This window comes from Petaurus breviceps, unplaced genomic scaffold, assembly GCF_028583685.1.
Source record: "Petaurus breviceps papuanus isolate PSGF00001 unplaced genomic scaffold, PetGlider_PUasm1.0 90778, whole genome shotgun sequence".
In the NCBI taxonomy this organism is placed as follows: Eukaryota; Metazoa; Chordata; class Mammalia; order Diprotodontia; family Petauridae; genus Petaurus; species Petaurus breviceps.
This window is the reverse complement of record NW_027187343.1, coordinates 2481409-2503784: the sequence shown is the minus strand read 5'-3', so window position 1 is coordinate 2503784 and position 22376 is coordinate 2481409. Positions and strand designations below refer to the sequence as shown.

Here is a 22376-nt window from a genome sequence, read left to right as displayed (position 1 = left end):
TTTTTTTTTTTTTCAAAAGGACTACAGGAACAACTAGAAGAAATGAAGCAAAAGTTTAAAAAGAAAAAAATTTTGAAGAAAGTGATAATCAAGAAATATACTACCTAAAAACTAGAAAAGACCAAACAGAAATTAGTGCCAGAAATATTAGAACAACATCAACAGATAGATAAAAATAGCTGAAAATGTAATATACCAGATAGGAAACAACCAACCTATCAAGCCAAAGAGAAGTAATTTAAGAGCCATTGACTGTCAAAAAACCAAGATTTCACTACCACTTACCCCCAAAAAAGCCTGGACATAATTATATTTCAAGAAATAACAAATAAAAGCTACCAGGATGTAGTAGAACTGATAGGTAAGTATTGAGAGAAAAAATCCTTCAGTTCGTTCCTAAAAGGAACCCTGAAGGCACATGTTCCAGCAATGTCATGGTTAAAATCCAGAGCTCCTGTGTCAAAGGAAAAACACTTCACATATCCTTTAGAAGAGGTTAAAGTACCAAGGAACTATAGTCAATATCACACAAGAACTGGCATCTTCTACTACAAACCACAGGAGATATTGGAATACGGTATTCCAAAACGCAAAAGAAACAGACTTTACAATCAAGAATAACTCACCCTGCAAACCTGACTATAATCTTATGGGGTGGGGGGGATGGTTTTTTAATGGAATAGAGGATTTACAGACATTTCTGATGAAAAGAACAGAGTAGAAACTTTGAAATGTAAACATAAATACAGAGAAACATAGAAGTTAAGTTTTTTTGAGTAGTTGGAAGGCATAATATGATAATGTAGCAGTAACATTCTGATAAGTAGAAAAGGAACTAGTGGATTGTTAAACAAACTTAGGTATATGAATGTATTGGAATATTAGTTCCCTTTAAAAACAGACAAAAGAGGCAATTTCAGAGAATCCTGGATACTATAAACTGGCACAGAGTGAAGTGAGCAGAACCAGGAGAACAGTTTATATAAGGACAGTGACATTATAAAGAAAAACCGATTTGAAAAACTTCAGAACTTTAATCAATGACATAAATGACCAAGTGTGTCTCCAGAGGTCCTGTGATGCAGCTTTTTGCATGTCCCCTACTTTGTGACAGGGAAGTAATAGATACCAGACATCATTTTTGAGCATAGCTAACTGTGGATTCTTTTACTTGGCTATTTTTATTTGAGATAAGGGTTTTTCTTTCTCCCCTTGGAGAGGGAGAAGCTAGCAATAGTGATACCATTGTTAATATTTTTAAACAACACAAAAGGAAAACAGGTTTAGAAGGAACTAGAGACAAGCAAGACAATTAAAAATGTAACATGTAAGAAATGCATACTTTTTTAAAGGTAGAATTAAATAGAAATTCATGGTTTCATACAGAACCATCTTTTTGTGTTTTGTGTGTGTGTGGAAATGTTAATTTTTTTGATGTCCAAGTTGAGATTAAAAATAAAAGGATTTTTTTAAAAATTTCATCTGCTACATCACTCATTTGTTATCTAGAAAATTCAAATTTATCATCACTTAAGATAATTCCATAGATATAAATAATACTTGATTAAATAAAGCAAAGTGAAGTATACTTAGGGTACATTCCCAGTTTTTGTAGACCAAGGTCTAAGGACAGATTACTGTGTTCTCCAAATGGACTTTTGGTCAGACAAAATTTATCATTTATTGTGTTCTTCAAACTTGGGAACTGAACTTTAGTTCAGTTTTCATTCGGGCAACAGGATTCATGTGATAAACCTGCTTTTTAAATCGTTTCTTTGACCTCTGGATCTCAAGGTATTTTATGAATAATTAATGTTTTCCAGACCTCAGTAGCAATAAGTGTACCATGAAGCTGAATCTCTGAGTGACTCTGTATCATGCAAAGTGATTCACATTAAGAAGTAATCCCAGTTTAACTGAATAAAGTTTTCTTTTTTAAAATAACATTTTTTGGGTATCTTTAGGCCTTACATTGCTTTTCCTGCTTTTCCCCTTTGTACTATCCATCCCAGAGATCCATCCCCCATAATATTTTTTTTTTTTAAAGAAAAAGAAATAAAGAGGAAAAAATTATAGCATTATATGCAATAGTCCACACCATGGACTCCCGCCCCCCCCCCATCCCACCCTCACCTATAAAGGAGTTGTAAAAAATGGTGTCCTCTCATATTTCTCCTTTGGGAGTATATTTGTTTAAATAATTTTAAATAAAAGTGTACTTGATTTTCACAGTCTTTTAAAAATATTTTTCCTTGTTTTAAAATAATTTTTTCAGCCATATTGACACAGATTTTTATATGATGAAAGAAAATTTGACATACTTTGAATATTTCTTTAGAGTTAGGGAAGGCTAACATGTCAATGTTTAGACTTCATTTTTCCCCTTTTAAATATAGCTTTATTTTTTTTTAAGCTATTGGATTGTTAAGGTTGTTGGCACCACTGGAAGAAATTTTATAAAATATGTATTAATAAATTAAATAATATTATTAATAAATAAAAATACATTTTCAAACTACTTTAAAATGTGAGATGCCAAATAATTATAACAAAGTGGTTGAAAAATAAAGAAACTAAAATATGTTCACTGCTACTTGGATATTTTATTAATTTTTCCAAAGTTCAATAATCAAACGAATATCAGAAAAAATATCGTACGCATTTTAAACTGCATGGTCATGAATAATTGTGTCTGTTTTCTTTGTGGCCTCTGGGAAATAACTGAAAACCATTTTCTTCACTAACGGCATTTTTTCTGACTCCTTATTATTCATACTGACATTCAGGGATGTTAGTGTTCTTCAGTAAGCATTTTAAATATAATACCAAAAAATTAACTTTAACCTTTCAACTACATCCTCCCTTTGAGTAAAGCCAGTGATACCACCTCGGGGCCCTCCCAGTGTTGCTCTGGCATTTTCAATAACTGACTGCAATATCTCTTTTCATCCCAGCTAAAACTACTTTCTTTTGTTGAAAAAAAATTGCCTTCTCTTGTGAGTTCTTTGCCCCAAATAACATAACATTAAGCTGAATGGGGCTACCTACATTTAAGTAATCTAAGAATTAGATTCATAGCTAAAGATTTGCTGAACATTTTTTAGGGTTTTTTGGTACATTTCATAGTGTCTCAGGTAATAGAACTTAACTGTTATTTCATAATTTGATTAATAATTTATATGCCTTTTGAAAAAATAGAATTGAGATATTTCCAAAAAACTTTGACAGTACTACCAAACAAATCCATCCGGTTAGTGGTACCATATGTGACAAACTCTTCTTCAAAGGGCAGCTAGTTTCTGATCCACCCCAGAAATACAGTATTCTTTAAGAAGCAAGAAGAATCTGTAAATAATTAAAGTGCTGGGCTGAATTGACAGGCTGTGATATCTCTGTCTCTAACTGATTATACTAGGTAAATAATTACCCTTCTTTGACTTTTCCCATTTTTAAATGTAAATTATCATTTTTCTCCACCTTACTGCAATGATGCTACACAGCTCAAGAATCTGGAGAGAAATAGTATAATAATTATAACTGACATGTGCATAGTGTTCTTTGGTTTGCAAAAGCACAAAGTTATTTCATGTCCCTCACAACACTGTGAGCTAGGTGCTGCAGAAATTATCTCCATTTTATAGATGAGGAAACTGAGAGAGGTTAAGTGACTTTTACTCATAGTCACATAGCTAGTGTCTAAGGCAAGATTCAAATACTGTTCTGTCCTGATGGTTAATATAATGCTCTGTGTAGCAAACTATGCTGTCCCCCAGTATAATATATAAAAGTCATTTGAACAAAGTATTTGAATCATAGTAGTTACGGGTTATTAGTAATCCACACAGTATTGTCATTTTTCAGTTGTGTCGAATTCCTAAAATTAAATTAAAAATTAAAACCTAAAATTAAAAAAAAACCCATTTGGGGTTTTCTTGGCAGAGATACTGCAGTGGTTTGCCATTTCTTTTTCCAGCTCATTGTACAGATAAGGAAGCTGAGGCAGTCAGGGTGAAGTGACTTACCCAGGACCACACAGCTAGTAAGTGTCTGAGGCCAGATTTGAATTTAAGAAGATGAGTCTTCCTAACTCCAGGCCTAGCACACTATCCACTTCTGCCACCTGGTTGCTCATACATCATTAAGATTCCTTTATTAGCCGCCTAGGTTTTAGAAATGAATTTATTGCAGGTTTAAGACCCTTCACATGATAGTGACATAGAGTGGGGTAATTTGCAGATCAATTATACATTGCAATGTACTTAACCAATATAGACACAGATTCACTGTACCTCTGAGATTATGCCTTGCCAAATCCTAACCTTAAATTTCCATCACAGTTGGCCTCCTCCATTTATACTCCAGAACTGAAGAAAATCATGCAACCTCGCTGATTCTGTACACTACAAATTTATGTTATCTAATCTCCACTGGGTCCTCACTAAAGTTCTTGGCTCTGGAGGCCTCAGTCACCTCTCTTGTAATCAAAAATAGAAACGAATGCATTATTAATTAAATGGAGCTTTCTGGAAGCTATTTTCATTTCATGTAGGGATCTCTTGAAAGGTTCCTAGAATCTGCTCTAATCCCATCATTTTACAAATGAGAAAGCTAAGGCCTCAAGAGGCCAAGTGATTTGTCCAAGGTCACATAACTTCATTAATGGAAAACCCAGTTTTCCTAAGGCATCAAGCCATGCTTTTTGTGATGTTCCCATGCTGCTTCTTTTCTCAGCCAGATTTTAACATTTTATGTTTACCATATATATGTCTAACTTGCAAATATTCTGGAGATTTTAGAATAATTGTCTGTCTTAACAATTTTGTTATTCCTATTAAAAATTACTTGAGGTCTCTCACCTCTCTTTTCTAACCTCCTCTTACCATTTTTTCTATCCTTCTTATAACAGAATTTTTGATTTACAGTAGATTCTCCACATTTATTCAGTGAGTTATATTTTTTTAAATGTGGTTAGAATTGGTTAAAATTTGGCTAAAATTTTTAAATTGGTTAAAACTTTTTTTAAAAAAACCCAGCCTTTCTTCCATGAATTATGTGAGTCAGACTGGCCTATGCCCATATGGGCTCAGAGTGATTTAAAAAAAAACATTTATTAAGTGCTTACAATGTGCCATGCACTTTACATAGATTAACTCATTTGATCCTCACTTACAACCCCTGGAAGGTGGGTGCTATTATTACTTTCATTTTACAGTTGAGAAAACTTTAGTGGGCAGAGGTTAAGTGACTTGCCCAGGGTCACATTGCTAGTAAGTGTCTGAGACTAGATTTGCACTTGGGTCTCCCTGACTTTTAAGTCCAGCAATCTCTCCATGGGGCTACCTTGATGCCTCTACTTTCTATCATGAGGACAATGTGAAATTTGTGAAAAAGTGGGTGAAACTAATGTTTCTACATACTCTCTTCACTTGGTACCTGATGAAAAGACTACTGTAATGTTAACTGACCAAAATATGACTTCCATAGGAAGAAACCAAAAACTAACTGTTGATCTGCTTTCCCAGCCCCCACCTTGGGACCTAGGAGTTAGAGAGATAGAAAGTAAATCATTTCTCCCCTCTAGAAGTTTACGGTGCAAGAGAGGAGATGAAAAAAAATCTATGTACACAAATAACTGTGTTTTAGGCTAAGTATATAATGATCACATGAACAACACAAAAATAGTCTTAACGGAAATTCAGAGAAGGAAGAAATTACGTCTTAATTATGGTTATCAGGTTTCATAGAGGTGAGATGTGGTTGGCCTCTGACCAATAAGTATGATTTTTATATACAAAGATAAGAGCAGACAAGAAGAGAAATGTGAGCAAAGCCTAAAGTTAACAAAACATGAAGATGGTTCCTGGCATGACAGCTAGAGTGGGCACTTTGTCCTTTATTAATTATATAACTGATATAGCTAGATAGGTAGATTAGGGCCAGATTCCAGGGGGCTTTGAATACCAAGAGGAGCAACAGTTAAGAAAAAACAAGGATGCAGCCACACACATTTTCAGTCCGTGAATAAAAATTAAGGTTGGAACTGATACTAAAATTTTAGTTGAACTGTGGTAGCAATATTAGTAATATTGAAGTTTTATTTACTTCAAATATGTTGCATCATTTCAGTTGCTGCTTATCAAGCATTTATTCCTGGCAAATTTTTAAATTATCTTTTTTGCACAATAGTTCATGTCCCCATTTTTTTAATGTTCTGAAAATCTTGCATTTGAATTACCCCTGGGATCTGGGAGTAATTCTGAAGTTACCAGGTTAAAGTTAAAAGAGGAAGGTTCAACTTTTTTTTTTTAAGATCTTTAAGATCTGTTTGTGTTAAATCAAGACAGCATAAAAGAATTACTATTTTACTTTTTCTTTGAAGGAATCAAATTTTATTATTAAATGTTAGCATGCTCATTACTCTTTTGTTTTTGTTCAGTAGTATTCAATCTTGTTCAACCACTAATGATCCCATGTAGGTCTTGGCAAAGAGACTAGCATTATTTGTCATTCCCTTCTCTAGTCCATTTGACAGATAAGGAAACTGAGCCAAACAAGGTTAAATGACTTCCCTAAGGTCAGACAGCTATTAAATGTCTGAGGTCAAATTTGAACTCAATTCTTCCTGCCTTTAGGCCCCCAGCACTCTGTCTGTGCACGACACCTAGCTGCCCTCTCACACTTCTTTAGGCCAAACTTTATAAGATCTTTAGTTACAGATACTGCAAGAATGTTCTGTTTGGACTCAGAAGTATTTAGCAAGGTGTCAACAAAATCTTACTTTAATTGAGCTCCTATCTTTTTGCTTCCCTGTTTTTATTTAGGTGATTATCATTTTATTTGTAGTACCATTTGAAAGCTTCATAGTTACATAATTATGTTAAACTACTCTGTCACAAGAGATTTTCATCTTAATGTAGGTATTCTGTTTATTTCTTAAAGAATTTTCTTCAGGAGACACTGCGACAGTAATGCAAGAAAAGATCATTAGCATCCCTACACATGCTGGTGGTGAGGAAGGTGCTGCTGAATCCAATGCTAATTATCAACCAAAGGAGCCGAAACAAGTTTTGCAGTCCCTCTTCTCCCTCATCCGAGGTGAATTTGAACAATTGGATTCAAGAGTTCTGCCCCTTTGCCTTCATCAGGTACCCAACTCCAATTCATATTCTGCTACATACTGCCAACCCTTAACTAAATGGAAGGATGGGAATGGGAACCAAAATTAATTTTTTTGTGTTGTCACTTTCATACTTTTCATTCCTTGCCACATTCATGGTCCTTGACCTGCACTGGTTTTATGAGAAGTGACTTTGAATTAGTGAAAAGTAGAAAATGTAACCCTATACTGGCATATCTGGTGGTTTAGGGGAAGAGAGAATCAGGGCGGGAATAGATGACCTAAGTCACAGGGATAATCAATAATTCAATCCAAGTCTAATTTTATACAGCAATTAAACTTGCAGTTAGACACAATGATTGCTTTTGGTGGGATTATAGCTAACAAACCTAATGAATATTTCATCAAAATTGTCATCATCTTACTGTGCAAAAACTTGGTATTTCTACCACATCTGCTTTTGATTGTGTGTGATGTCAACTGCTACCAGCCAGAAAAAGTACTTTATTTTCTATTCTTTCTGGCTTTACTTTTCTCCCTTCTGAACCTTGACCCTTGATTAAACAATTCACATCTTCACTCCCTCTCATGCCTTGCCAAACCCCAACCATGGTTGCTTCCAAAATCTGCTTCTTCCATCCTTCTCAGGTGCTATCCAGCACCTTGGGCAGGTCTTTCAGGAAGACTTGGGCAATAATTGCATAAAATGAGAAGACATAGAATGCCCTGGTGGAAGGAATATTTACACTGAGGTTTTCTGAATGTGATCATCTTTACATAACCTTTCATACAGTAGTGTATTTTATCAACCATATAAAGAAAGCTTTAAGTTCTCCATCCTACATTTGTTAAGCTTTTAAAATGTCTGATACTATCAGCAGATGTGTGCTTTGGCAGGGAAAAAAAGAATGTTCTTTCCCAGAAAAACTGACCAGGATCCTAAAGGTACTATGAGATTCCTTGGTTGATTGAAGAGTGGTAGGAAGATATACAGTAAGATATGGCCCTACCCTCTAGGAGCAGCAATCTAGTAGGGACAGTAATAACATGTATATAAATATGTATAGTATATAAACTAGAATATGAATGACAAGTTAAATTCTACTTCATTTCTCTGCTTTTTTATATAAAGTACTCTTGAGATATCAAAGGAGAGATTACTTCTAAGTAAGGAAAATAAGTGATTTCACCCATAAAAATGGGCATGGCCAATGAAGGGAACATCAATCAACCAACCAGTAGACATTTTTTAAGTGCCTACTCTGTGTCAGGCACTGTACTAAATGTTGGGGATACAAAAAGAGAGAATAGGCAGGCCTTTCCCTCAAGGACCTTACAATCTAATGGAAGGGGCAACATGCAAACAAATATACAAAGCAAGCTATATGCAGGATAAGTAGGAAATAATTTAACAGAGGGAAGGCACTGGAATTAAGAGGAGTTAGGAAATGCTTCCTGTAGAAGGTGGGATTTTAGTTGGGACTTAAAGGAAGCCAAGGAAGTCACCAAAGGAAGTGCCTGGAGCTGAAATATGGAGGGTCTTGTTTAGGGAACAGCCAAAAGGCCAGTGTCACTGAATTGAAGAGTATGTGATGGGGGGTAAGATGAAAGAAGACTGGAAAGGGAGGAGGGGGCTAGGTCATAAAAGGCTTTGAATGGCAAACAGCATTTTGTATTTTATCCTGAAGGCAATAGAAAGTCACTGGTGTTAATTGGGAGGGGTAGTCTGGGGAAGGTTTGACATGATTGGACCTACATTTTAGAAAAATCACTTTAGCAGCTGAATGGAGGGTCAATTGGAGTGGGGAGGAACTAGAGACAGGCGGGCTCACCAGAAAGCTATTGCAGTATTCTGGGTATGAGATGATGAGGGCTTGCATCAGGGAGGCAGTGTCAGTGGAGAGAAGAAGGCATATTGGAGAGATGTTGCAAAGTTGAAATCGACACGCCTTTCTTGGCAACAGACTGGAAATGAGGGGTGAGAGACAGGGAGACATCCAGGATGACTCCTAGGGTGTGAGCCCAAAGGACTGGGAGAGTGGTGCTGCCCTTTGAAAGTGATAAGGGAAGGGAGGCAGTAGGGAAGACTTAGGAGGAAGGATAATGACTTGTTTTGGAATTATTGAGTTTAAGCTGTCGACTGGACATCCAGTTCAAGATGTTTGAAAGGCAGTTTGAGGTGAGGAGGGAAGTGGGATAGGAAAGGTAGATTTGGGAATCGTCATCATAAAGATGGTAATTAAATCCATGGGGAATGATGGGATTATCAAGTGAAGTAGTATAGAAGGAGAAAAGAAGAGGACCCAGGACAGACCCTGAAGGACACCTATAGTGAGAGAGCATGATCTGGAGGAGGAACCAGCAAAGGAGACAGAGAAGTGGTCACATAGTAGGATGAAAACCAAAAGAGGAGGGGTGTTTTCTGAAAACCAGGGAGGAGAGAAGGATCAACAGTGTCAACTGCCCCAGAGAGGTCAAGAATGGGGATTGAGAAAAGGCCTTTGGGTTGGCAATTAAGATCATTTGTATCTTTGGAGAGAGTAGTGTTAGTGGAGTGATAAGATCAAAAGCTGGATTGTAAGGAGTTAAAAAGAGAGAGAACGGACAGAAAGTCAAAGCTTTAGTTCAGAAAAGCTAAGATGTGTTCAGGGAATAGTTCTAGCTTGACTGAATTATACAGATCATGAGGCAAGGTAGGATGCAATGAATTTGGAAGAGAGTTCCCAGTCTAATAGCAGGCCTTGAGTGAATGTAATGGTCAAGTCTTACATAGCACTTTAAAGTTTGCAAAGCACTTCACATACATTCTCTCATTTGGGCCTCATGTCAGTGAAGTAGGTATTTTTACACAAGAAGTAACTGAAGCTCAAGGAGAGATTGTGACTTGCCTGTAGCCTTGTGGTCCTGAAACTGTCAATGGCAGGATTTAGACTGAGTCTTTCTGACACTTAGTTCACTTATTCTCTCAATCCCACCACACTGCCAAGCTCAGAAATGTAGACTTTATTGGAAAGGCAGTAGGAATTCATTGAGGTTTCTGGATAGGAAAATGATAGAATCAGTGGGATGATACAGTCTTAACTCATTAATAAGATTAATCTAACAATGGTTCGGATTGATTGGATTGATTGAGGAGGGAAGAAACTGGAAGAAGCCTAGAGACTACTTAGGCTCTTGAAGTTGCCCAGATAGGCTTGGACTGTTCAGTAGGAGTGGGATGGGGTGGGTGTGGAAGGGGCAGGGCAAGGATGAGAAAGGGGTCCAAGTTTGATGATAGTCTATAAAGACATACATCAAATACATAGGTATATGTGCTGCTTTGCTTTGAGGATTTGGCAATTTCTGTCTAACAAGTAAAACAAAATTAGGTACCATCTCCCCTATATTAGTGGAATTCACAGAGAAAAATTTGCACTGGAAATACTTAACTGAAAATTTGTCATAGTATATGAAAACATGACATCAAGCTCCAAAACATCTCTGTGACTTAAGCAAAATTATGGTCAGTATAATACTTTGATATTCTATTATCCATGATCTATTCCATGCAGGTATTCCCTCCACCAATGCAAATTGTAAAACACCACATTTTCTCATATTGTGTAATCTTGTATATATCCTCCCATAAGGGAGCCATTCATCATATTGGAGGTCTTTATCTAGGTCTTTTAATCATCATTCACAAATATATATTTTTAAGTTATGTAATGTCCCTTTGCTTTTCAAATTTTTCAGGCCCTAGGAGATCTTTTGTGTTAACTAATCCTTTTAGTCTTTATTTCCTTTTCATTCCTACTACTTACATGGTGAGTTAGTAATTAAAACCCCTCTGTCTCAGTTTTCCTATCTATCTAATGGGAGAATGTAGTATATCTAATGTAGATGTAGGCCATCTGTCTTCACTAGGCATCTAGGTTAAAGGTCTTCTAGCAACTGTACTAAACAAAACAGACCAATCATGCAGATATTCATTATGGTATGCTTTGGAGAAATGACTTGTGTAATCAAAACTACTACACTTATAATGAAAAATCTTCTTCCATGAAGAGCTTAAAGTAATTCATGAAAACTGCCTCCATCCAAATTCATTTCTGAAACATTGATAGTTATGCAAGTCTTTGCCTTTTTAAAAATAGTTCCATGAGGTCTTTAGTAACTTATGAAATTAATGTTTGGAATAAATATTTATTGAAATAAAGTTTTAGGATCTCATCTGATGGAACACATTTATCATTTTTGTTGTAGAACAAAAATTTTTCAGAGTCTTAGTGTGTAGCTAGATACTCACTTTACATTTTCTGGAACTTTTATTCCTTAAATTTGTGTTAATCTGGGAAGTTAATTCTGACATGATACTAGAACCAGATAAATAGACCTAGGATACTCAGTCCTGATAGTTTAATTAAATGAGGATCTCTTTCTGATTTCTAAATAGGTTGAAGGTCCCAACCCTATACTCTAAGTCCGTCTCACCCAATAAAATGCTAATATTTGTCTGTTGTTTATTTTAAACAGATTGCAGAGACCTATTTTCAAGAAGAAGATTGTATCCTTTTCTTTTTCTTGACCATTGCATGAGAATAGTTTTTAAAGATTTATCAGTAGGTGGCTGATGGTAGCCCACCTCAAAATTGGGCATGCTTTAGCTTTGAATATGTGTGCTTTTTTTGGTCCCAGAGTATAAAACCAGAAACAATAAGGGGAAACTGCAAAGAGATAAATTTAGGTTTGGTATTGGGGAAAGGGGAAAAAAAATAGGACTCATAGTAGCTGCTGTATGCCAAGGGACTATGGTAAGCACTTTACAAATATTTGATTTGATCCTTACAGTAACCCAGTGGGGCAGCTGCTGTTATTATCCCTAATTTACTCTTGAGCAAATTGAGGCAAACAAGCTAAGTGACTTGCCCAGGGTCAGGGATAATGTCTGAGACAAAATTTGAACTCGGTTCTTCCTGACTCCAGAACCTCTCTCTATACACTGTGCCACCTAGCTGCCTTATCAGAAAAAATCTTTCCAAAAATTACAGCTTTCCAGAAGTGAATTGGGCTATCTCATGAAGCTATGGGTGTCCCCTTATTAGAAATCTTCATGCAGATTATCATATGATGAGAATTCCTTCTGGTTATAAGTTGGACCAAATGACCTAAGAGATACCGTCCAACTTTGAAATTCTGTGATTTTTGTGGATCTATCATCGATTTTCATCATTCTCTCATATTATAAAATAATTTCATATAGTTGTCTCAAAATGTGTTCAGCATAAATGTACATACAAACATTTCTTTTGGTCTGTGTTTATATTTTTCTCAAATCCTCTATTCAGATGAGAAGGCAATGAAGTTCATTCATCTTGAACGATTATATCATGAACAGTTGCTTGCAAATCTGTCCTCTATTCAGGAGCAGTGGGGTAAGTACAGTTTGATTAATTAAGAAGGAAGAATTCTCATTAGATAAAAGCTTGAGAAATTCCTTTTGGTTCTCTAAGTAAAAAAAAAAAATATGTTGTCCCAGCCAATTGAGTGTTACAAAAGAAAGTAGCATTTTTACTATAACTTCTGAACTAGTTGTGAGAACATTTCCCCTCCTTTGGATTTTTGCTTTTGACATGATTACTTGGAAAAGAACAACTTTTTTTCCTTTCTTTTCTCTGATTACTTTGCATGACCAAGGGTCATTCTGTTTTATCTTTTTTTTTTTTTTCTTTTTGGAGGACAGTTGGGGTTAAGTGAATCACTCAAGGTCACAGTGGCTAGTTTTTGTGTGTGTTAAGTATCTGAGGCCGGATTAGAACCCAGGGCCTCCTGACTCCAGGGCCAGTGCTCTATTCACTGCACCACCTAGCCGCCCCCATTTTATCTTTTTTAAAATCTAGAATGTTATTTAGCATTTTTTAAAAAGGAAACACTTGCTTTATTGTGACATTAGAGTTTAATCTCTAACACCTCTTAGTGAAGAATCGCTATGTCATTTGATCAAAAATATTATGAACTTTTCCAAAAATCAAAACAAAACAAAATAAAACAAAACAGGGTGGCTAGGTGGTGCAGTGAATAGAGCACTGGCCCTGGAGTCAGGAGGACCCGAGTTCAAATCTGACCTCAGACACTTAGCACTTACAAGCCATGTGACCTTGGGCAAGTCATTTAACCCCAATTGTCCTGCCCTCCCCCCTCCAAAAAGCAAAACAAAACAAAATAAATAAAAAATATAATGAACTTTGATACTAGTTCTCATTGGTGCCAGCTCACTAAATTTTTACTTCCTAAAATATTTTATTAGCATACAGTGGCTAATAGATTTTTTTTTTTAACTTAGAAACAAAATGGAAAACAGCAGAACCACATGCAGTTACATCTCTAAGGAATTCGGAAAAGGGATTGAATGGTGAAGAATTTGAAAGACTAGCTAAACTTTGCACAACACATCAAGAGTAAGTATGAAAGCTTTGGTGAGACTGCAAGGGGGGAAATGCTAGAGAATCTCATTAGCATCTAGCATCTAATATTAGGAAAGACCCATTTAAAAATTAAGTTGATAGTCTCACAAAGAGGACTCAAAACTATTCATAATAAAATTACATTTTTATTCCCAAAATAATGATAGATGTTTTTCTCTTCTCACTGAGAATTACTGAAAGAATAAATTAACAATCTCTTCATTATAACTGATGTAATTACTTTCAAAGACTATATATTAGATCATTTACTAGATCAAGAAGGTTTTTGGATCTGTGACCTGGGGATCCTGTTATGAGGGTTTCTAGAGGACTCAGAGGTGGGAGAAAACAGCTAGTATTTATATAACACCTACTGTGTGCCAGGCATTGTACTACGTAGTTTACAAATATTTCATTTGATTCTCACAATAACCCTGTGAGGTAGCCATTATTATTATCCCCATTTTACAGTTGAGGAAATTGAGGCAAACAGAGGTTAAATAATTTATCTAGGGTCACACAACTAGTAAATAACTGACACTGGACTTGAATTGCGTTCTTCCTGACTCCACTGTACCACTTAGCTGCCCAGATACCCAGATTTTTTTCATTACCTTCAAAAGCTGTCATTAAAATACTGGTTACTCTGGGGGCGGCTAGGTGGAGCAGTGAGCAAGCCCTGGAGTCAGGAGGACCCGAGTTCGGTTCCGGCCTCAGACACTTAACACACACAAAAAAAAAACTAGCCGTGTAACCTTGGGCAAGTTACTTAACCCCAATTGTCCTCCAAAAGGCAAAAAAAAAAAAATACTGGTTAGTCTGTTTGGTAGCTTTTTTTTATTACAATTTTTAGTTAATTGGTAATTATTGAAAAATAATATGTAGATAAGGTTCTTATTCATGAAACATGTAGACAGGAATGCAGGGTTGGTTCAGTTATAAGTATAATTGACCATATCAGTATTATGAAACGTATATTTCTATAAAGATCTTAGTGTTTACAAATTGTTGCAAAATTTTTCAACCAACAAGCATTTACTGCAAACCTATTACATGAAAAATCAGTCTTCTTTAAAATTGGAGCTATAGGGGTGGCTATGTGGCTTAGTGAATACAGCACTGGCCCTGGAGTCAGGAGGACTTGAGTTCAAATTTGGCCTCACACACTTAACACTTACTAGCCGTGTGACCTTGGGCAAGTCAATTAACCCCAATTGCCCTGTCTTTCCCCTTCCAAAAAGCAAAAAAAAAAATTGGAGCTATAATTTGCTTCATAAAAATTCATTATATTGCTCATTAAAATTCACCTTTTCAAGTTATTTTTTAAAATAAGGAATGAGGCATCTAGCTCACTATTTTCCCACCATGTTTAGTCAACCAACATATATCTATTAAATACCTGCTATGAGCCAAACATTGTGCCAAACGCTTAGGTGCATTATATCCAAATGAATTATTAATTTCCTTCATTCAGAAGTCCCCTCCATTTGGAAGATCACAACCCACTCTCACCTATCCAGACTCTTCCATAGGTTCATCACAAGGGATCAGTCCAACATACATAAGGCCTTCCTCCATCTTACCACATGACTAGCCCATCTCTTCTATCACACAAATCCTTGTAGATATCTTTTACTATTGTCCTTTGGAATAGTAATAATAATAATGATCACTGATTATTTGTTTCATGCATACACATTTTGTACACATTACTTTCTGTGTAATAATCATTTTTAATTCTTGGGTAACTGTTGTATTCCATACCTTTCTACCATATAGCAACACTATAGAATGTTGTTGTAAAAAAAAAGATGGGCCTTTGGTTTCACAGAAAGCTTGAGGTCAGTGAAGGAGCTTTGTAATTTCCTGAGAACAGTCTGCCCTCTCTTCTCCTCAGGTTCAGCTCTGGACCCAATTTGGTATCCAATTGTACTCTATATTCTATACATATTAATGGACAAGCTCTATAGGTTATCCCTTCAGATGGATTGAAATCTGGCATTGTTCATCTACTTGGTCTTTTCTAAGTGGGTGGCCAAGCCAAACTATTTTGAATGATTACAGATGCCTTGTAAGAGATTCTGCATTGTTTGGGGGCCAGACACAATCAGCACAGTGTTAAATACAAATAGGTAATAGAAAAACAAAAATTGAACAGTTCCTGTATCAAGGGAAGCAACATGTACACATATAGGTAGATACATAATGTTGTTGTTCACTTATTTTCAGTCATGTCTGACTCTTCGTGAACCCATTTGGAGTTTTCTTGACAAAGATGTTGGAGTGTTTTGCCATTTTCCTCTCCAGCTCATTTTACAGATGAGGAAACTGAGACAAACAGAGGTTAAGTTTCTTGCCCAGGGTCACACATCTATGAAGTGCCTGAGGCCAGATCTGAACTAGGAAAATGAGTCTTCCTGACTCCAGGCCTGGCAGTCTTTCCGCTGCCCCATGATGCATAATATATACAAGATAAATATAAGACAAAGATGGATAGATGGGGAAGAGAGAGCCTAATCCCTAGAGAGATTAAGAAAACCTCTTAAAGGAGCTATAGTTTGAATGAAGTTAGGCATTCTAAGAGCTAGAGATGAGGAAGAATTTCATTCCAAGCATGAGGGACAGCCTGTTTGATTAAAAGCATAGAGATCAGAGGAAGAATGTTGTATATGAAGAAAAGGGAAAAGACTAGTTAATTTTTTTTTTTGTATTTTAATCATTTATTAATATTCTACCCTAGTAATTTATCCTTGCTCTTAAGGATAAATGCAGAATGATTTCATTATGGTTCATCACTTTATGTTTTATAACTATAAAAATATGTATAATATTTTAAAAATTTAGAATGAATTATAGTTTATATACATATAGATTTTTTTACTTTTATAGCTACAGTAAAGGTTAAGCACAGTTCACAGTAATTAGTCATTAAGTGAAATCAACATATGATACAGCTTTTCACTTTAAACTATGTAGACCAGTGGTAATGTTTCAGCATTGGAAATGTTCAGTGCTAATGTTAGAGTCCAGAAAAGTGAATCCATTTTTTGCTGTAGTTTCAATGACATTTGTTTGGAAACACATGCTTACTGGAAATGTTTCTTATTCTTTTTTTTTCCATTTTCTCAACAGACCTCTTCTTTCAAAACATAAGGTAAGAAATTGTTTGTTTGGAAAATAACCATGACAGACTATTGGTGGGAATATTTGTAGCACTGTGCATGTGTAATAGGTTTTTTTGGAAAATACTAAGATCTTTTTCAAATCTTTACAGCATTTTAACTTCAATTTGACAGTTCCCAGAAAAGATATTAATATTTTGCAGATCTTAACTACAGAAAAGTCCTTGGAGGAGATATGTTTTACGCAGTTAAGAGTAATTGGAGATTTGGAGGAAAGAGGAACTACCACCAAAAAGTCAGGTATACATTTCTGATTTAATTGAAATTTCATATTTTATTACTCTTGGTATTCTACAAGCCTTTCGTTTCCACCACACATGGCAGGGTCTGTTTTTCTGTACTGTTATCTCTTTAAAGAAGCATATCTTTTGTTTTTTATATTGGCTCCGTTTTTCTGCTTTTTTTTTGTCATTAAATATGCATTCTTAAAATATTTAAAATTAGTTTCTAAATGTAATAGTTATGGCCATATAAAGACATTTTACGTGGATATTCTTTCATAGTATAATTTTTCACACTAGTATAAGTCTTTGGTGAAAATTTTCTTACATGTGAAGTTAATTCATAAAAGAACTTTATAGAAATATATTTGAAAACTCAAAAGTTTCATTTCATTGCAGAGCACACAGTTCACCAGTACTGTGTGGACATCCTGAAGAAATTCAGGTTATGCTATTTTAAATATTTACAGATTTAAATAATTTGTATCTGTGATGAATTTATACCATTGAATCCTTTAATTCAGAGGTGTCAAATTCTGGCTAACAGAAGAAATCAGATTAAAATATAATTGGGAAATGTTTAACAAAATAAATAAAAATACAGGACATCATAGATGTTAATTTGTGGTTTTCTATTTCAACATGTGGCCTGAAGAAATCCATTTCTATTCAGATTTGACACCACTGTTTTGAATAATACCAGGAACAGGTGGAAATGAATTCCTGTAACCAAATCATCCTAGTCACTTTGTGAGAACAATGTTGTTCAAGGTTGAGTATTGAAGGGAGGAGGGAAATACCACCCCTTTGCCTCAGTTATGAAGAAGGTGAGGCTTATCAAAGAAATCAATCAAGTATATTATGACCTGTGTAAATATGTTTCAGGTTATTTTTATCATTGGCTAGTACATTCTGCCCAGTCCTTCAAAGTTCTTCCTTCCCAAGTCACTGCTTTGGAGGTACTCCAAAGAGGTGCTCACACTCAGGGTATAAGGATTAAGTGAGATACTGTATGTAAAGTGTCTTGGCATCCTTAAAGTGCTATATAAATGTTAGTTATTATTATAAGTTAGGAAATTTACATGGAAAATCTCAAATTTCATTTCCTTGAATAACATGTGGTTTACCAATATTGAATGGACTTCCCAAAGAAATTCGGTCCATGCCACTTTATCTGTGTATTTCCTTTCACTGAACAACTTGTATGTATTTTCCATAAGTAATGAATTCATAGGGGTTATTTGACTGCATTCTCCCCACTACTTCTAAGGACCTGTTGTTGCTGCGTTGTTGTTCTCCATTTCAAGTCTCCATCCATAGCATATAGTATGATTCCTTCACATTATAGGCAGTCACTACATGTTTACTTAAACAATTACGCTCCTAAAACTTTCAGTTATCACCTTTTGAAGTAAACCATATACAAACTTATCAAAATTTAGTTATTTTTTTAAATTATTGTAAATACATACTGTAGTAAATTCATTCCTGTTTTCCTCATACTGAAAAATTGTCTCATTACAAAAAATACAATATGAAATTAGAAATTACTCAACTTAGGGGTGGCCAGGTGGCTCAGTGAGTAAGAGCACTGGCCCCAGAGTCGGGATGACCTGGGATAGAATCTGGGCTCTGATACTTAGCACCACACCCAGAAATAATGGCTGTGTAACCTTGAGCAAATTACTTAACCACAATTGCTTTAAAAAAAAAAAAATTACTCAAATTAAAACTAGTAGTAACTATTTTAAATTTGAATTAAAGTTGCATGTTTATAAATGTAAGAGTATGTAATATGTCATCTATAACAGAGGAGGTATCATGATGCAGTGAGACAGGCTCTGGATAATGAGTCAGAAGGACTTGGGTTTGACCCAGATCTAACACTTATGAACTTTGTGGCCTTGGGCAAATCACTTGACCTCTCTGGGCCTCAGTTGCTACATCTTCAAAATGAGAAAGATGAACTTAATAACTTCTTCCAGCTTTACAACTTATGGTTATGGCTTACAATTAAATTAATATTAAAATAATAAGTTATATTATTAACTTAAAATCAAATAAGAATTTCTGCTACGTTAAGTGAATATACTTCAAGTTAATTTTGCTCTCTGAATTTCAGGACACACTGAAATATACCTACATATGACAGTGTGAATGCTGGGAGGCAGGAGGAGTTTAACATTTGCAAAACACTTTACATAAATTATTTCATTTGATTGCACAACAACTCTTTGTAAGTGTTCTTATTATTCCTAGAGATTAAGTGACTTACCCAAGGTCACTCTGCCAATGTCAGAGACAGGATTTTAATTCAGGAGGTGTTGTGGAGACCAAATCCAATGTTTTACTCACTCTGCTAAGCTGCCTCATATATACAGTGAGGCATCATGGTACCCTGAAAGAGAAAATGGATTAAGAATTGGCATACCTGGGTTCAAATCCACTAGCAAGTCAGTGCCTTTCCCAGACTCTGTTTCCTCATCTTTTAAAACTAAAAAAATTTCTCCCTAAACTCTTTCCATTCCTGCTGGAAATAGTAAAACCTTAATCGTAGCCTCTGCCTCCCATGCAATTGGTTTTGTTACTCTGTTACTTAGGATTCAGTCAGAAGTGAATAACACCTGTGTGCTGCTTTCTTTTTCTTTAATAAGGCCCAACTAATAAACTGAAGCTTGTTAGCATTGCTGATTAGAAACTACAGAAACCAACTATAGATTATTCTTTACTTTCTTCCAGTAATTCACATCCTTGTCATTAACTTCTTCCTTCTACTGCTAGCACTGTTGGCAATGTCATTGTGATGCAACATCTCACAGTGGTTAACCATGGTGACTTGAAGAAATGTCAGACCAGTAATCAGTTGTTATTATTCACTCAGAAATTTGGCTTCACTTGATAGTAGGAGTGACAAGTTTATTTTAAATGTTGAGGTCGTGAAACTCTAGCTATGTTGCTTTTCTTACACAGATTATTCTGTACCCTCTAACCACAGAAAACAAGGGAACTTTTCAGTTATTCTTGCCTTCAAAGGGCCAGGCATCCTGGTAGTAGAATAGCTTGTGTTAAATTTGACATACCTAGCACCTAAACCTTTCATTTTCCCAAGCAAATCTTCTAGTCACCCAAGATAACAGAGCAACCTTTTATTTCTACTGCGGATTTATTGGTATATGGATAAAATATCTTCTCCCCCCCCCAAGAAATTTAATACCTAGGATCTACTTAATTAGGACCAGTTGTACTTCTTAGAAAGCTGCTAGTTCTGCTAGATGCCTCAGTGGATAGTTTTTGTCTCAGTCAGGAAGATGTGGGTTCGAATCCAGCCCTAAAATGTTTGCAAAGCTCCAGTTGTTAGCTTTTCTTTTTTCTTCTTCAGGTTTGTTTGTTTTTTTGCTTTTTGGAGGGGATAGGGCAATTGGGGTTAAGTGACTTGCCCAAGGTCACATGGCTAGTATTTTTTGTGTGTGTATGTGTCAAGTCTCTGAGGCCCGATCTGAACCCAGGTCGTCCTGACTCCAGGGCCGGTGCTCTACTCACTGCGCCACCTAGCCACCCCTAATTGCTAGCTATTCTTTTTTCCAGTCTGTGATAAGATTTTTTTCCTGATAACTTTTCATTCTATAGACATTTCCATATTTTATATTTAATGTACAGGTGTACCTCAGAGATACTGCAGTTGAGGTTCCAGACAACCACAATAAACTGAGTCACAGATTATAATATTAGGTCTAAAAATACAATGTACAGATCTTAATTTAAAAAATACTTTATTACTAAAAAATTCTAAGCACCATCTGAGCCTTCAGTGAGTCAGAATCTTTTTGCTGGTGGAGGGTCTTGGTTTGATGTTGATGACTGCTGACTGATCAGGGTTCTGAGTGCTGAAGCTAGAGATGGCTGTAGCAATTTCTTAAAATAAGACAATTAAGTTTTCTGTATCAATTGACTCTTCCTTTCAGTTGAATACCTACAGGCCATTGTAGGGTTATTAAGGGGTTTAATTTCATTATTGTGTTTCAAGGAATGAGGAGGCCCAAAGAGAGTGAGGAAGGGAGAGAGGTGGGGGAATGGCCAGTGGATGGAGCCATCAGAACTTAAATACCATATTCATTGATTAAGTTCACTGTCTTATATGGGCTCAGTTTGTGGTGCCCCAAAGCAGTTGTTATAATAGTAACAGCAAAGATCATTCATTATAGATCACCATAAAAGATAAAATATAATGCAAATATTTCAAATATTGTGACATTTACTAAAATGTGACACAGACACAATGTGAGCATGTGCTGTTAGAAAAATGGCACCAGTAGACTTGCTCGATGCAGAGTTGTCATAAACCTTTGATTTATTTCTTTAAAAAAAACATAATATCTGCAAAACTCAGTAAAGGGAAACGCAATAAAATGATATGCCTGTAATTGTCCTAATAAGTGCATTTTTTAAAATTTGTTGGTTTTAGTCAGTTACCTCTTGCAGATTTCATACTTAAGTTTAAAATGAATATATAGCTAATACAGCTTAACGTCTTTGGCTCCAACTAAATAGTTGTCTGTTTTCTCTCTTTTAGAGAAGTTCAATTACTGATATCTTTTCTACTAAAGAAAAAAACAATTCATGATTAGAGCTCACAGATCTGTCCATTACCAGGTTTAGGATCCAAACTTTCTAAAGACCTAAGTAACATTAATTTCAAATTAGTAGCTGGCTAAAGTCAACAATTATAGATGTTATACTAAAGCATGTAAACTTAGATTAATTTTTACTTTTGAATCATCTTTTATGGCTTATTATAATAACTTACTGAGAACCTCCCATATTGTTCGATGACTGTTTCTCTCTATTTTTAGTAAAAATGTAGGTAACTTGTGCTCGCTACAAGTTATACTGGATACCTTTTCTCCCCTCCAAATTTAAGCATGTAAAAGATACCAGAAATTGTCTTCATATTGTTTCCAAATGAACAAATATAGTAGAATATAAACAGTGCTAATTTATATGCCCTGCTGTTCATGAACTTTGTTCCCTGGTGTCATTGATTGTAATGCTCCCTCTAAGGAGTTACTATAGGAATCCACAAAAAAATTTAATTGCTCCTCATTTACTATGTGTTGGCTACTAATTAATCAAATCATAGTATATATTCAGTCACTACTAACCTCAGCTAGAGTAAAGCCAGAAACTTTGTGCTTAAAATCTCCATATTTTATAAATCATTCATGTCATCATCATCAGCCATTTATTTTTAATTGTTTTATTAAGGACTGAGCACGAATATACTCTTGGTTAGGCATGCATATGAAGACAGACCTGGAAAACAGATAAGATAGCATACAGTCTAGTCCTTTCTCTTCTTTCCTCATAACCATATAGCATCCCTTATTTTTCTGAATATCTGAGCTTTCCAATATTT

General features: G+C 35.4%; 1 protein-coding gene across 2 annotated transcripts in view; it reads left to right on the top strand.

Annotated features, from left to right (window-relative positions):
* The window catches only part of CNST (consortin, connexin sorting protein), a 98084-nt gene that overhangs the window by 51239 nt on the left and 24469 nt on the right, over nucleotides 1–22376 (top strand). For both annotated transcript variants that reach the window (XM_069069134.1, XM_069069133.1), the window contains 6 exons: nucleotides 6940–7145; nucleotides 11633–11663; nucleotides 12445–12531; nucleotides 13440–13554; nucleotides 16693–16714; nucleotides 16886–16982. In XM_069069134.1, the coding sequence (XP_068925235.1) occupies nucleotides 6940–7145; nucleotides 11633–11663; nucleotides 12445–12531; nucleotides 13440–13554; nucleotides 16693–16714; nucleotides 16886–16982 (558 nt within the window). The remainder of the gene's footprint in view (nucleotides 1–6939; nucleotides 7146–11632; nucleotides 11664–12444; nucleotides 12532–13439; nucleotides 13555–16692; nucleotides 16715–16885; nucleotides 16983–22376) is intronic.